The sequence below is a fragment of the Xyrauchen texanus genome, chromosome 49, assembly GCF_025860055.1.
Source record: "Xyrauchen texanus isolate HMW12.3.18 chromosome 49, RBS_HiC_50CHRs, whole genome shotgun sequence".
Taxonomy (NCBI): domain Eukaryota; kingdom Metazoa; phylum Chordata; class Actinopteri; order Cypriniformes; family Catostomidae; genus Xyrauchen; species Xyrauchen texanus.
The window spans coordinates 22,854,369-22,869,133 of NC_068324.1; the positions used below are offsets into that span (position 1 = coordinate 22,854,369).

The 14,765-nt window shown below is 37.9% G+C and overlaps 1 protein-coding gene across 1 annotated transcript in view; it reads right to left on the reverse strand.

Moving 5' to 3' along the window:
* LOC127640314 (kinesin-like protein KIF15-A) overlaps window positions 1-14,765 on the reverse strand; it is a 97,998-nt gene that overhangs the window by 52,495 nt on the left and 30,738 nt on the right. Inside the window, exons 14-17 of the mRNA XM_052122780.1 lie at window positions 6,549-6,732; window positions 5,863-6,004; window positions 5,628-5,769; window positions 5,301-5,483 (exon numbers count right to left, since the gene is read on the reverse strand). Of these exons, the coding sequence (XP_051978740.1) occupies window positions 5,301-5,483; window positions 5,628-5,769; window positions 5,863-6,004; window positions 6,549-6,732 (651 nt within the window). The remainder of the gene's footprint in view (window positions 1-5,300; window positions 5,484-5,627; window positions 5,770-5,862; window positions 6,005-6,548; window positions 6,733-14,765) is intronic.

Below are 14,765 nucleotides of genomic sequence, written 5' to 3' on the forward strand. Positions count from 1 at the left end.
CATAGGGCTGGGCATGTCATTAACGTTTCTGTTGTCCGGATGGAGTTTTTTCATCGTTGTGTTTTGGCACTGAGATGGTAGGTGCTTACACATGGGCCACGGTAACCGTAGCTTCACTGATAGCTCATTATTAGCTTCCGGCTATGCTGGGGCAGCAATAAATGCATTTTTGCCGGGTGCTGACCAGAATTAGATCAGGAGTGTGCTGGCAAAGGGAAAGTGCTACTTCTCTTTGGTAGAAAGTGTTTAACGCTTGAGATTGCTTTTGCACCATTACGAAGTGCTCTAAAAAGCTTTCTACACCATTGCCAAAGAGACCGTCGGGCGACACTGAGGTGGGTGGCTTTCTCTGCATCATGCATCTCCGTGAGAGTTATCCAAATATGCTGATCCAAAACCACCAGGTTGCTCATCGTTTTGCAGATTTCATTGCTCGCAGCGCCAAATCTGTAGCGGTGCAGAGCTCTTTCAGAAGCTCTGTATCAGAGCCTTGCTCATTCTTTTGCTGAAGCTTAGTTTGAAAAACCTGGAGTACCGACATGTTTTGGAGTGCTGAACAAGCTTGGTCTGCTGCTGTATAAGCTCAGTCGATACAGCTTTGAAGGGTGGGCGGGTGGGATTTCCACCTCATGGCAGTATTATGGCTGCAACAAGGGGACTGTTCTCCAAGGGGAAGTTTTTAATAGCCTTTTTCTATCGATGTGGTCCACTTTAGTGAGGATGCAGCACCTCCGACTTGAATGCCTGAAGAGTAAAGCGCACACCAGGTCTTGGTGACCTCAAGGAACAATGGTGTGCTCCTACGATTGCTAGCTTGCAAAAACCATTCATCCAGGCGAGACTTTTGTGGCTCTTCTGTAGAGGACCACTCAAGACCGAGCTTTTCAACTGCCCTCCAGAGAACTTGAAGAACCCTCCTTGTCCGTGGCGTGTGCACGCTCTTCACCCTTGCTGGGGCAACATGCTCCATGAACCACTCGCCCAAAGCTGCGAGTTACACTGTGTCATCATCCCCATCGTCAAAGCCGCCAAACGTAAACAGGACATGCGCTCTAATAGAGGGCTGGAGCTCATCACGCGCATACTGGACGTTAGCTCGGAAGTTCGGGAGGCTCGCGGTGACACGAGATTCTCCTCACGGGACTTAACACAGAAGAGGCAGGTGGGAGGGTTCAAGACCTTCCCTCAGAATGAGGTCGATCCTAGAGTGCAACGTACAGAGATTCGATGTGCCTTCATTCTATCATAAGCAAAGTCAGAGATTCATACACTCGAGCCGGGTCACAACATCCCTCGTATCCATTTTAATAGCAAAGTTCCTTCTACAGTGATGTAAAGCTATTGAATATATGTGCAGTAGAGTTTGAAATGCATTTTATGTTGATGCATGTAGCAAAATAGCGCAGGTAATAAGTTCAAATGTTCATTTATTAGAGAAAAGGGTTTTGTAGTTAAAGACCCAGCAAAAATAAACCATGGATTTGCTATAGTAATATTGTAGTAACCATGACTGCTGTCACCATGGATTTCTTTGCAGAAATCATGGTTTTGATACAATTAACCATGGTTTTACATCAGTAATACTATAGTTTACATATAGTAACCATGATTATCCATTATATTTATGAGGACTTTCCATAGACAATGTTTTTTATACTGTACAAACTATAGATCCTAAACCTAACCCTCACAAAAAAAACTTTCTGCATTTTTACATATTCAATAAAACATTATTTAATATGTTTAAGCTATTTAAATTATGGGGACACTAGAAATGTCCTCATAAACCACATTTATAACTTAATACCCTTGTTACCAGTTTGTAACCTAAAAAAATTGTCCTCGTATACCACATAAACATACACACACACGAGACGTTCCATCAGCACTCCAACGCTTCAATGTGTGTATCACTCTGCTTGTGTTCGTGCCGTTCTAAACTAAAGTACGAGAGCAGTGCGTATGTGTTAAGAGCCATGGTTTATCTCTCCTTTTTTTTTTTACATTACATATGTTAGCCAGCAGGTGGTGACAAAAGATCTTTTTTGTGTGTAATATAAGCCAGTTAGGTGAGGTGAAGTGACTCCGTGTCAGCTAATGTTTACATAAGACAGCTCTTAAACTAACAACCTAAGCTCATCACAGCTGAAACACAACAACCTGTTTAATTACACAATGGGTGCTGTTTAAAATAGGGAGAAATACCCCTGCTTGGATGTTATTTTTCCACCGAGAAAGCAGACAGCATCTCTGCTTGGGATTGGCAACAGGTGATCGCACATGCGGTCTCCCTCTCTCTCTCACTCTCTCTCTCATTCACACACACACACACACACACACACACACACACCCTTGTTTATCCAATAACTTGTTAGAAACAGCACAAGCCATGATACTATTTTTGAAGTGACATTTCTAAGTTACTAACGGAGACTTGGACGCATCATTTGGTTTGAACCAGCAATGGCAGATTCTGAATGGTCACGTAAGAAAGTAGTTCCATGCACAAATGCGTTTATAACCGTACTCAGTTTTTCCTAATTTTTTAAAAATGTACTTGTTCATTGAACTGTTGTATACAAGCAATATCACATGAGCAAGAGTGCTATATGGCCCTAAATAAGCACTGCTGTGATTACCTACAGCACTCGGGCCGGGCCAAATCTCAGCAGTGCCGATTTAGGGCCATATTGGACAATTGCGAGTGTGATATTGCATATATACATACATATAGTCAAGTCAATTTTATTTGTATAGCGCCTTTCACAACACACATCGTTTCAAAGCAGCTTTACAGAAGATCAGGCATTAACAGACGATAAAACTAATGTCTATAATGTCGATGAATCATCATTGTGTAATTAGATAAAATACGATTGTTTATCAATTTTAAAAATAAGTAATTAAATAATAATTTTATTAATAACCCCAGTGAGCAAGCTGAAAGCGACTGTGGCAACGAACACAAAACTCCACAAGATGTTGATTAATGGAGAAAAATAACCTTGGGAGAAACCAGACTCACTGTGGGGACCAGTTCCCCTCTGGATAACATCATGAATATAATGTAAATATTACTTATGTGTAGTTAAAGTCATGGTTTTAAATTATTGAACTCAGTAAGTGTTAAGGGTCAGTGTTTAAACATCGATTTTGTTTGAACTGTAAGATTAATGACCAGTGTCTTTGAAGTTCATCCAGGATTAACTGCAGAAGTTCACATAGATGCAATTGCCCTAGTTAATTGGCTGATGAAGGCTTTTGTTGGCAATTGTTAGTCTATGCATTCCATTTCAAGATCGTAGTCCATCAATAGACCGAGGTGATTCAGGCAGAGATCAGGGATGTGAAACGCAGTTCAACCTGGCCGGTAATTTCGGTGAGATTCGGTGTGATCCATCCTAAATCCAAGGTTCAGACAATGGCATATGAAGTATCCCATATCTTATGGTTGGAGTTGGCATCAGTTCATCCTCTGAAGCCCATCATAAATATATGACGCACACACACAAGTTTGGAATAAATGTACAGCTTTTGCTCTTATTGAACAAAAAAATCTTCTAAACTACTTCAAATAGTTCTCATCTAAAAATCCTCCACGTGCAGCAATGACAGCATTGCACATCCTTGACATTCTAGCGGTCAGTTTGTCCAGATACTCAGGTGACATTTCACCCCACACTTCCTGTAGCACTTATCATAGATGTGACTGTCTTGTCGGGCACTTCTCATGCACATTACAGTCTAGCTGATCCCACAAAAGCTCAATGGGGTTAAGATCCATAACACTCTTTTCCAATTATCTGTTGTTCAATGTCTGTTTCTTTGCCCACTCAAACCTTTTCTTTTTTTTCCTGTTTCAAAAGTGAATTTCTTAGCAATTCTTCCCATAAGTCCTGCATCCCTGAGTCTTCTCTTTACTGTTGTACATGAAACTGCTGTTGAGCGTGTAGAATTCAATGAAGCTATCAGCTGAGGACATGTGAGGCATCTATTTCTCAAACTAGAGACTCTGATGTACTTATCCTCTTGTTTAGTTGTACATCTGGTCTTCCACATCTCTTTCTGTCCTTGTTAGAGCCAGTTGTCCTTTGTCTTTGAAGACTGTAGTGTACACTTTTGTATGAAATCTTCAGTTTTTTAAGCATTGTTTTGAGGAATGAAGGCTATAAAATGATTGACTGATGAGTTTCTAGAGAAAACGGTTTCTTTTTTTGCCATTTTTGACCTCAAGATATTGCATAATGTGGCAACTCAAAAACAAACACAAAGATAATGTTAAGCTTAATTTAACAAACCAAATCGCTTTCAACTGTGTTTGATATAATGGCAAGTGATTTTCTAGTACCAAATGATCAATTTAGCATGATTACTCAATGATATGGTGTTTGGGTGATGGCTGCTGGAAATGGGGCCTGTCTAGATTTGATCAATAATGACTTTTTTCAAATAGTGATGGTGGTGTTTTTTTACATCAGTAATGTCCTGACTATATTTTGTGATCAGTTGAATGCCACTTTGGTGAACTAAAGTACCAATTTCCTTCCAGAACAGCAGAATTAGACCATTATTACTAACTTTTGGCCACCTGTGTGTGAAATTATATATATATATATATATACACACACACACAGAGGAGTGGAAAACCTCTCTGTGCAGGCACTGAGCACAGGTGACGAGTCATCCTGTCTGCGTCTCGCTGAGGTGATCCGACCACTGTAAGTGTATATTGACGGCGAAGTTCCAAGACGAAGACAAAGTTCACAGTCTGAAGGAAGAAAATCCTGAAGAAATGATGACTGAGCGTCCACTTATATAGGCCTAATGCGTGCCTAAAGGGGCGGGGCTATGCAATGTCGAGTGAACCGAATCGCTTGTGAACTTATGTTTTTTAGCTCACTAATATCGCAGACGGTTATGCTTAATTAACCGTGAGAGGTGGATATTGTGATCGCAATTAAAATACAATTAATTTTGCAGCCCTATTCAACAGGAAATAATGTAGGGAACATGATTTGATACGTCGTGATATGAATGGACATTGAAAAGTCGGCTGCAAATATAACAGTTCCCCATAAATACAGCTTGGGTTACATCAAAAGAAAAGGTGTCATTTCAGAGGTTAAGAAAGTTTATGCCATTTTGATAATATAATTGTTTTCTTTAAAATAGCACTAACTTCTGAATTGTGCACAATGAGACCAGGGATGAAATAACAATAATAAAAAAAGGTATATTTTAAATTAATCTTTGCAAAACTCCCCTTAAAACACAGAATTGTTCCACTCTATTCTAAGCACCTGCATTTGTTTGAGCTCTTCAGTTAGGGCTTCACAGGCCAGCTCATTCATCTCAGGGGGCGGCTGTTCATTCTGTATGTCATCTACGTCGATGTCACCCGTCTGTCCGTTCAGATGGTCTGGGCTTGACAGCGGCACCAGCCGATTCCTCAGGTTATAGGATTTAGTGGGCGTGGTCAATATCTTAACATTAGAGATATACAGTAAGTGAATAATAATCCGGAACTGTTATCTTATGTACACCTCTACATAACTTTGATAATTCATCCAAAAGTCATTCAAAACAAGAAACCAAAGACATCCCAGAGTTTAAACCCTGTTATTTACCTTGATGGTCTCAGCGTGAATCTTGTTAAGCTGAGACTTTTCCTGTTTGCTGTGGGCTTTAGTGGCCTCCAGGATCTTCTCCAGATGTTTGACGGACTTCTCGAGATAACGTTTCTCATATTCCAGCTCTGCCAGCTGTTTTCTAAAGCATGTAATGTAAATATACAGGTCAATACAATATTAAAGCCACTGAAGACTTTAATAATCATTTGAGAGTCAAGTGAACATATTGTACTTGTTGATCTCCTTAAACTCCTCAAAGGCCTGAACTGTTGCCGTGAGCTCAGACTGTTTCTGCAGCAGCTGAACCTTCATTCTCTCCATGGAAACAGATGACAACATCTCCATGGTGACAGGTGTGGAGTAGGTAGGTGGAGCTATAAATACAGCATATGGAGGAAGAAATTTCACAGGTAATACTCATTTAGTTCTTCATATTTAAAATAGCAGAGAAAGGAAAAACATACATTGCCAAGATACCGAAACAAAGAAGTCAATAACAAAACCAGTAAAAACTTCTGATTGTCAGAACCAATTTCGATGCCACAACAAAAACTGTAAAGCAATTCAACATGCTGTTTTACTTAAAGCCACTTTATATCTGGTAGTAACAAGTATCTCAAAATGAGAGCACTTATTAACACATTTAACGGGAGGGTCTCTGGCCTTGTTTTTACCTGGTATTAATATTTTAGGCATTTTGGGTGATCGGTTTGAAATGGGACGACACTTAAAAACAGGTGAAAAAAAGATTTGTCCACTTGGAACACCCTCAGATAGCCCTATGATTTTAGATATTAGGAGAGTCCTACAAACACAACAGAAGTTACATTCCAGTTGCTAGAATCATTAACTCAGCAGGGAGTTGGTCAGTCATAAACACCCTCGCACTGGCAGACATGCAAGTTCTGATTCCCTCACCTGTGATCTCGTCTGTCGTCTGAGCCTCCACCAGCTGTAGGAATGTTTTCTCAAGTACAGTTAATGACTGCAGCTCCACCTCACCAGCAGATCTGACCATCTCCAGAGCACGGAGCACTTGAATTTCTTCCCGCAGGCTGCAGTTCTCTGCTGCGTAATGCATCATCCGCGGGTGGTGTTCCATCTGATGGGAAAAAAAAAAGTTTGAGTAAAATGAACATTTTTGATTTATTCTATAAAGTCCTGACAACATTTCTCCCATATTCCAAATAAAAATAATCGGCCAGATTCCAGCCTTCCTGAAGCATCACCAGATAATCACCGATCCTCCACCTGGTTATCTAATGGTTAGACGGAGACCTGGAGAGGCAACAGAGTCTCGAACCCATTGTGAAATTTGGTGGAGGAACGTGATGATCTGGGAGTGCTTCAGCAAGGCTGCAATCGGGCCGATTCATCTTTATGAATGATGCATGAATCAAGCCATGTTCAAGATTATCCTGAACATGGTATGATTCAATATTTGTTTTTATTTGTTTGCTCCAGGAATGGCATAAAGTCACCCAACAGCAATGTGAAAGACTGGTAAAGAGCATGCCAAGATTTATGAGAGCTGTTTGAAAATCAGGGTTATTCCACCAAATAATGATTTCTGAACATTTCCTAAGTTAAAACACAAATATTGTGTGGTTTAAAAATGAATATGAACTTTTTTTCTCTGCATTATTCAAAGCCTGAAAACAGCATCTTTTTTGTTATTTTGACCAGTTGTCATTTTCTGCAAATAAATGCTCAAAATGACAAACAAAAAAAATTAAATGTCAGTATGTTATAGAATAAAAGAATATATATATTTTACTCAAACACATTCCTTTAAATCCAGAGAAACTGATAATTTTGCAGTGATCTCTTAATTTCTTCCAGAGCTGATACACACAGAGAGAGAGAGAGAGAGAGAGAGAGAGAGAGAGAGAGAGAGCTGTATAGCTACGAGGAACGTCAAACTAAAGAAAGAAAATACTCACTACCAATGAAACACTAAAACAGAAAAATAAAGAAAACAAGAGATCAGAGCCATGTCACAAAAGAAAGCTGAACAAACTTAGGATTCCAGGTCAGGGTCTAAAAACTGTTCAAGGAACGAAAACAAACAAAATATTTTACTCAACCTGAGTAAACACAAAACAGCTTTCTCATATATATATATATATATATATATATATATATATATATATATATATATATTCTTTTTTTTATTGAAGCAAAAACATTATCCAACAATATACCACCCATGTGGAAAACTAACTGCCCCCTTAAACTTAATACATTTACATTTATTCAATTGGCAGACATTTTTATCCAAAGCGACTCACAAAAGAGGAAACCTTAGAGAATCATCTTAAGGAGACAAAGGCACGAAAAGTGCCATATTACAAAGTTTCACTACCAGCTGATTAGTAGTATTCAAAACAGATTAAATGCAACAAGAATTTATTTACATTTATTTTAGTGACTGGTTAAGTTCTCATGGAAAAGATGTGTTTTTAGACGTTTTTAAGACAGAAAATGAGTCAGCTTCACAGATGGATTTGGGAAGGTCATTCCACCAATGTGGTATGAAGCAGCCGAATGTCCGGAAAAGTGTTTTAGTGCCTCTTTGTGTTGGTATAACAAGGCGATGTTCCTTAGCCAACCACAGGCTTCTAGTGGACGCGTAGCTCTGCAGAAATTATTTGCATACTATCTACATACAATGAAAATACTATTATAGATAGAAAAGTATATTTCTCAGTTGTTTCCAAGTCTTCACCGAAATTTTGCAAGATATGATGCATAGCTACAGATTTGATGCTAACAGGTTTGACTAAGAAGCAGATCTATTATAAAAATTACACTTGAATTAACTGTAGGTTTGTTATGATTTCTATGCTGTAGGGCTGCACATTGAATCAAAATAAAATCGAAATCACGATATGACCTCGTGCAATTATTAAACCACAAACGGTTGCGATTTAATTAAATAAATGGCCTGCTCGTGCTGTGAGCTTCAAAATGTATTTGCGTTGCTGTGGCCTGTCTGCATTGTGATTAATATTGCATTAAGAAAGTGCTTTCAGATGTGTTCTTTGCTCCAAACTCTCTCTCATGTTCAGTGTAACAGATGTGCACCGAGTTCGGTTCTGTTTGCTTATGTGCGCTGAACACGTTTAGAGAAACTGGTGGGTACTGGTTGAATCTGTATTTACTTTTGTCCGCGGTGGCGGCATCTCAGTCTTCACCGGGCTCATGTATCATAACAAGAGCGTGTGATATAGATGAGGTATAATTCAAGCATCTTTATTAAATGTCTCTCGAGGATACTGCATTACCTGTAGTGTCTGCAAACATGCACCCTTTCTTTCTCTGCTCTTCTCAGAGCGTGTTCCCCTCCTTAAAGCTCCAGTGGGAACAAGTGAAAGCTAATATTACAAACATCCAACAAAAAAAAAAAGGCAAGGAATGAAGATAAATAAATTACATTGATATACAATATTAATGTACTACAATATAATGCACTTTTAAATAAAATATAATAAAAAAATAAAAAAAATGATGACAAGTTTAAAGGGGTCATGACATGCTCGGTTTAAAGCTATCCAGCCCTTTCAGACTTTGATGTAAACTAGGGCTGAAATGATTAGTCGATAATGAAACTGAAAACTTTTCATTGTTGAATGACTGAGGAGAGGAAGAATTACCAGCTTGCACTCTAAACTTCCCAAACAGCTTCAGGTGATGTAGATCACAAAGTATGAGGAAATTATAATGGGAAAATACAAAATAAGTAAATACAGAAACACTCTTATTGTGGAATAAGTGGAGCTGGAGCTGAAGAAAAACTTGCATGTCAAGTAGTGGTCGACCAATATGGGTTTTTTAATGGCCGATGCCAATGCTGATATACAGAGAGTAGGGTGGCCGACAGACCGATACATCACACAATTTAATATAGTAAATAACAAACAGAAAATTGCACACACAAAAAAATCTTATTTAGCACTATATTTACTCTTTTTCACACAAAGCTATAAAATGTATACTGTATTTTAAGTGGTATATAACAGTTTCTTCAGATTTCTGTTTAGTCATCACATTTTTATAATTTATTTGCACATGAAGAAATTGTTAATATATTAGGAAGGAAATAACAGTACACACAGGGGTCCAGCAACCATGGATGGCATGTCCTCGCAAGTTCCTCTCATTCACAAATCACAAGCTGAATAATCGGTTAAGAGCCAATGATTAATCCTTGCAATAATCGCAGAATAGTCGAATAGTCATTCTAAAAAACAATAGCTAAATCGATTATCAAAATAATCATTAGTTTTACTCACGGGTCCGGTAGTGTCTTTCTTTGTTCAGAAAAAAATATTACTGCCAAATCCAAAGAATAATCTATTTGGTAAACACTTCAACAGGTTTGCCCTTAAACAACAATCATTGTTTTACAACAGTAACCACAGTTTAACCATGTTATTTGGAGTAAAATCATAGTAACCACAATATAAACATGGTTACAATATATAGTAAAATCCTGGTTACTATATAGAAACTACAGTATTACTGTTATAAAACCATGGTTCATTTTATCAAAACCATGATTTCTGCTCAGAAAACCATGGTGACAGCAGTCATGGTTACTACAATATTACTATTGTAAAACCATGATTCATTTTTGTCAGGGTCCTTAACTAAAAAAAAAAAAAAAAAACATTTTCTCCAATTACTAAAATCAACATTTTAACTTAAAACCTGCACTAATATGCTACTATACAACATAGTGCACTTCAAACTCAACATATATTCAATATTCAGAAGCTGTACATCACCTTGAAAAGAATAATAATAATAAATATAGCTGCAATCAGTGATGGGTATATTTCCATCCGGTGGCTTTCGGAAAACGATGCATGATGGACACATGCATTTGGTCGAGTAATAAGACACCGCGTCTTACCTTCTTCTCAGACATAATGGTTAACAACTTCGATGTGTGCGGCAAATGTAATACATGTGTAATTATGGCAAGTGTGAACACTTGATTAATGTTGAACCCAAAAAAGAATAATGTTATTTGACTAGCGGCTGTGAAAATATCATGCAAGATATCAAGAATCACATTACCTTATTCAATTTGACACCAGTCAGAGTAAATTTGATGTGGCAGGGCTGAAAATAAGAGGGGTTGTTTCTCTCAAAGTCTATTCGAAGTATCACATCTATTGTTGCCAGCTGGATGCCCTATGACCATGAACCACCATAGCCACATTCATGACATAAGCTTGATTAAACAAGTAAAATACACCCGAATACACTACAACATGAGGTAATTTGCTCTGTTGCCATGACAACACTATTTAAGATATCAAGAATAATTTCACTATTTTACATCAGCAGTGTAATATTAACAGGTCTTTTTCAAAGTCTGTTAAAAGTGCCATACTTAATGCTGCCAGTTGGTTGCATTATGGCCAGGACCCATAATAGCTGCATCAATGTGATCAGCCCCATTACCAAACATACAACTGAATTTATTAAAAATCACACAATGTATATGATACAAGATATAAGGCACTTCCCATTTCCCATTTTTCAGCGTAAAAGTATTTCTTTTCTATGGAGACACCATTCGAAATATAAAAAAAATACATTGCAGGCCCTGGATAGCTCAGCAAGTAAAGACGTTGACTACCGCACCTGGAGTCGCCAGTTTGAATCCAGGGAATGCTAAGTGACTTCAGTCAGGCTTCGTAAGTAACCAATTGCTAGGGTGGGTAGTCACATTGGGTTAACCTATGTGTAACCTGTAATGTGGTTCTCGCTCTCGATGGGACCAAAAAATTATTTTATGGTGGTTTTGGAGCAATGGCTTCTTCCTTGATGAGCAGCCTTTCTGGTTATGTTGATATAGTACTCGGTTTACTGTGGATATAGATACTTGTCTACCTGCTTCCTCCAACATCTTCACAAGGTTATTTGCTGTTGTTCTGTGATTGATTTGCACTTTTTACACCAAACTATGTTCATCTCTAGAAGAGAGAACGCATCTCTATCCTGAGATGTATGATGGCAGTGTGGTGCCATGGTGCTTATACTTGCGCACTATTTTTTTTACAGATTAAAGGGTTACCTTCAGGCGTTTAGATGCACCCAATGATGAACCAGACTTGTGGAGGTCCACGATTTCTTTGCTAAGATCTTGATTTCTTTTGATTTTCCCATGATGTTAAGCATGAGTTTGAAGGTAGGCCTTAAAATACAACCGGAATTTTTCAAGCTGCTTAAAGGCACAGTTAACTTGGTGTATGTAAACTTCTGACCCACTGGAATTGTGATATAGTCAATTAAAAGTGAAACATAACTAAATAATTGTTGGAAAAATTACTACCGTCATGCACAAAGTAATGTCCTAAACGACTTGCCAAAACTATAGTTTGCTAATATTAAATCTGTGGAGCAGTTAAAAAATTTGTGTTAATGACTTCAACCTAAGTGCATGTAAAATTATGACTTCAACTGTATATACAGTACTAAAAGTCTTAGGCACATAAGATGCTTCAAAAAACATTCATCTTAAGATGGTTATTTATATTTTCAGCTTTAGTGTGTCAATAGGAAATATACATTTTAGACTCCCAAACATTTCTTTTGCAAATAGAAAAAATTTGAATAGAAGACCAGGGAGCCCTGCAACAGATGGCATGGTCCACACAGAGCCTCCAACTGAATATTGAGTCAGTCTGGGATTACAAGAGACAGAAGCAACTGAGACAGCCGAAATAGATAGAAGAACTTTGGCAAATTCTCCAAGAAGCTTGGAACATCATCTTTGCCAACAACCAAAAAAAACTGTCTACCTAGGAGAATTGGTGCTGCTTTGAAGACAAAGGTGGTCACACCAAATATTGACGTAGCTTTTTTTTTATGTTTACTCAACTTTGTATGACGTTAATTGATAAATGAAAACAATTTATGGCATTATTTTTGAAGACACCCTCACTATGTAACATTATTTTGGAATAATGTACATTGTTGAATAAAAGTACCAATTTCTTTCCATTAGAGCAAAATCAAAAAAGTAGCATTCAACTGATCACTATGTATAGTCAGGACATTAATAACGTGAAAAATGTATATTATAATTTGAAACAAATTTTCAGAACTTCTAAAACTACTCATTAAAAAAAATCCTCCACGTGCAGCAATGACAGCTTTGCATATCCTTGGTATTCTAGCTGTCAGTTTGTCCAGATACTCACAGTTTGACATTTCACCTCATGCTTCCAATATAACTTGCCATAATAATTTGTATTTATATAGCGCCTTTTCACAAGCTCAAGGACACTTTACACTCCATAAACTTTTAACAGGTCAAAGTGCATTAATATAAATTTCAACAGGACAAAGTGCCTTAATATACATTTCAACAGAAGTTACAATCAGTAATTGATAGATAATGCACTGAGAAAAGATGTGTTTTAAGTGGAGATTTAAAGACCGAAATACAGGAGATGTCAAGAAAGCTCTGAAGTAAAGAGTTCCACAGTTTAGGTGTAATTACACTGAAAGATCTCGCACCAAAAGCGGATAGACAAAATCTGGGGTTAGACAACAATTTGGAATCAGAAGGAAGAGCGCATGCTGGTGTGTATGGTGCAGCAGATTACATATACAACGAGCTGCCAGATCATTGAGAGCTTTGTATGTCAGAAGAATTTTAAACTTAATACAGCATGAGGCAGGCAACCAGTAAAGACTAAACAAGATGGGATTAATGTGTGCAGAATGCTTGGTGTTAGTGAGAACTCTAGCTGCAACATTTTTTATGTATTGTAATCGAGCAACAGTTTTAGCTTGAAGGCCAGTAAAGAGGCAGTTACAGTAGTCGAGACATGATGTTATGAAAGCATGAACTAGTGATTCTACACCCTTAAAACTGAGAATGGGGCGAAGTCGAGCAATGTGACGTAGATGGAATAAAGCAGTAAGAGATGGATCGAAAGTGATTCCCAGAATCTTAATTTTTTTTAGAGGGTTTGGTCAGATTTCCATCAATGACACAAATATAAATTTTTCTTATAAGTTTTTGTAGCCCAGAAATCATGATCTCAGTTTTGTCAGCATTGAATTTGAGGAAATTACTGTTTAACCAAATGTTTACATCATTGATACAGGCAGTTAATGAGCTGATGGCATGTGTTTCATCAAAACATGCAGATGTATAAATCAGGGTGTAATCAGCATAGCAGTGATAATTGAGAGCATGACGACGGATGATCTGACCAAGTGGGAAAACATAAATTATGATCAGTAGTGGACCCAGAACAGAACCCTAGGGGATACCCTGAGTGAGAGGAGCAGTAGCAGATTTGTTTTTCTCAATCAAGATGAAATATTGTCTGTTAGTGAGGTAGGACGGAACAGTGCCAGTAATACCAATATCTGAAAGTAGGGAAAGGAGTTTTTTTTTTTCCAAATCAAATCAAATCACTTTGTCACACTACTATGTACACAAGTGCAACAGTAGGTGAAAGTCTTGTGTGCAGTTCCGAGCAACATAGCAGTCATGATAGTGACGAGACATATACCAATTACAATAAACAACATATTTACACAACACAATTTACATATCAAATGTACACATACTTACTGTACACAACACAATAATTATATACAATGTACAGTAAACAATACACACAATATAGAATACAAATACAATAAAAATAAAGAGTATATAAAAAATATATATACAGTAGTTGTAGGGCTGGGCGATAAATCGATTTTATCGATTAACTCGAATTTGACGTTTAAAGAAAATCGGGCGATTTGTTTTTAATGAAAATCGGTTTTCTCTTTAACTTCCACCACCGACGCTCCCCTTCACGCTTCAGTAGTTCAGAATGGGCTCGCTCAGCTACCCGCTCTCGTTACAGCCACACAGACAACATGGCAGTTAACAAGGATGAGCTCGCTCCAAAGAAAGGCTCGGTTTCATCGGTTGTTTGGAATTGGTTCGCTTTTTGGTGTCAGACGCACAACAAATAACGCCACATTGCAAAGTGTGTTTAAAAGCTGTTGCTACCAAAGGTAGCAGCACAACAAATTTATTCCAGCTTCTTAAACAGAGGCATGCAGCCGAGTGTGAGGTGTGTGCTTCTCAACGAAACGAACAAG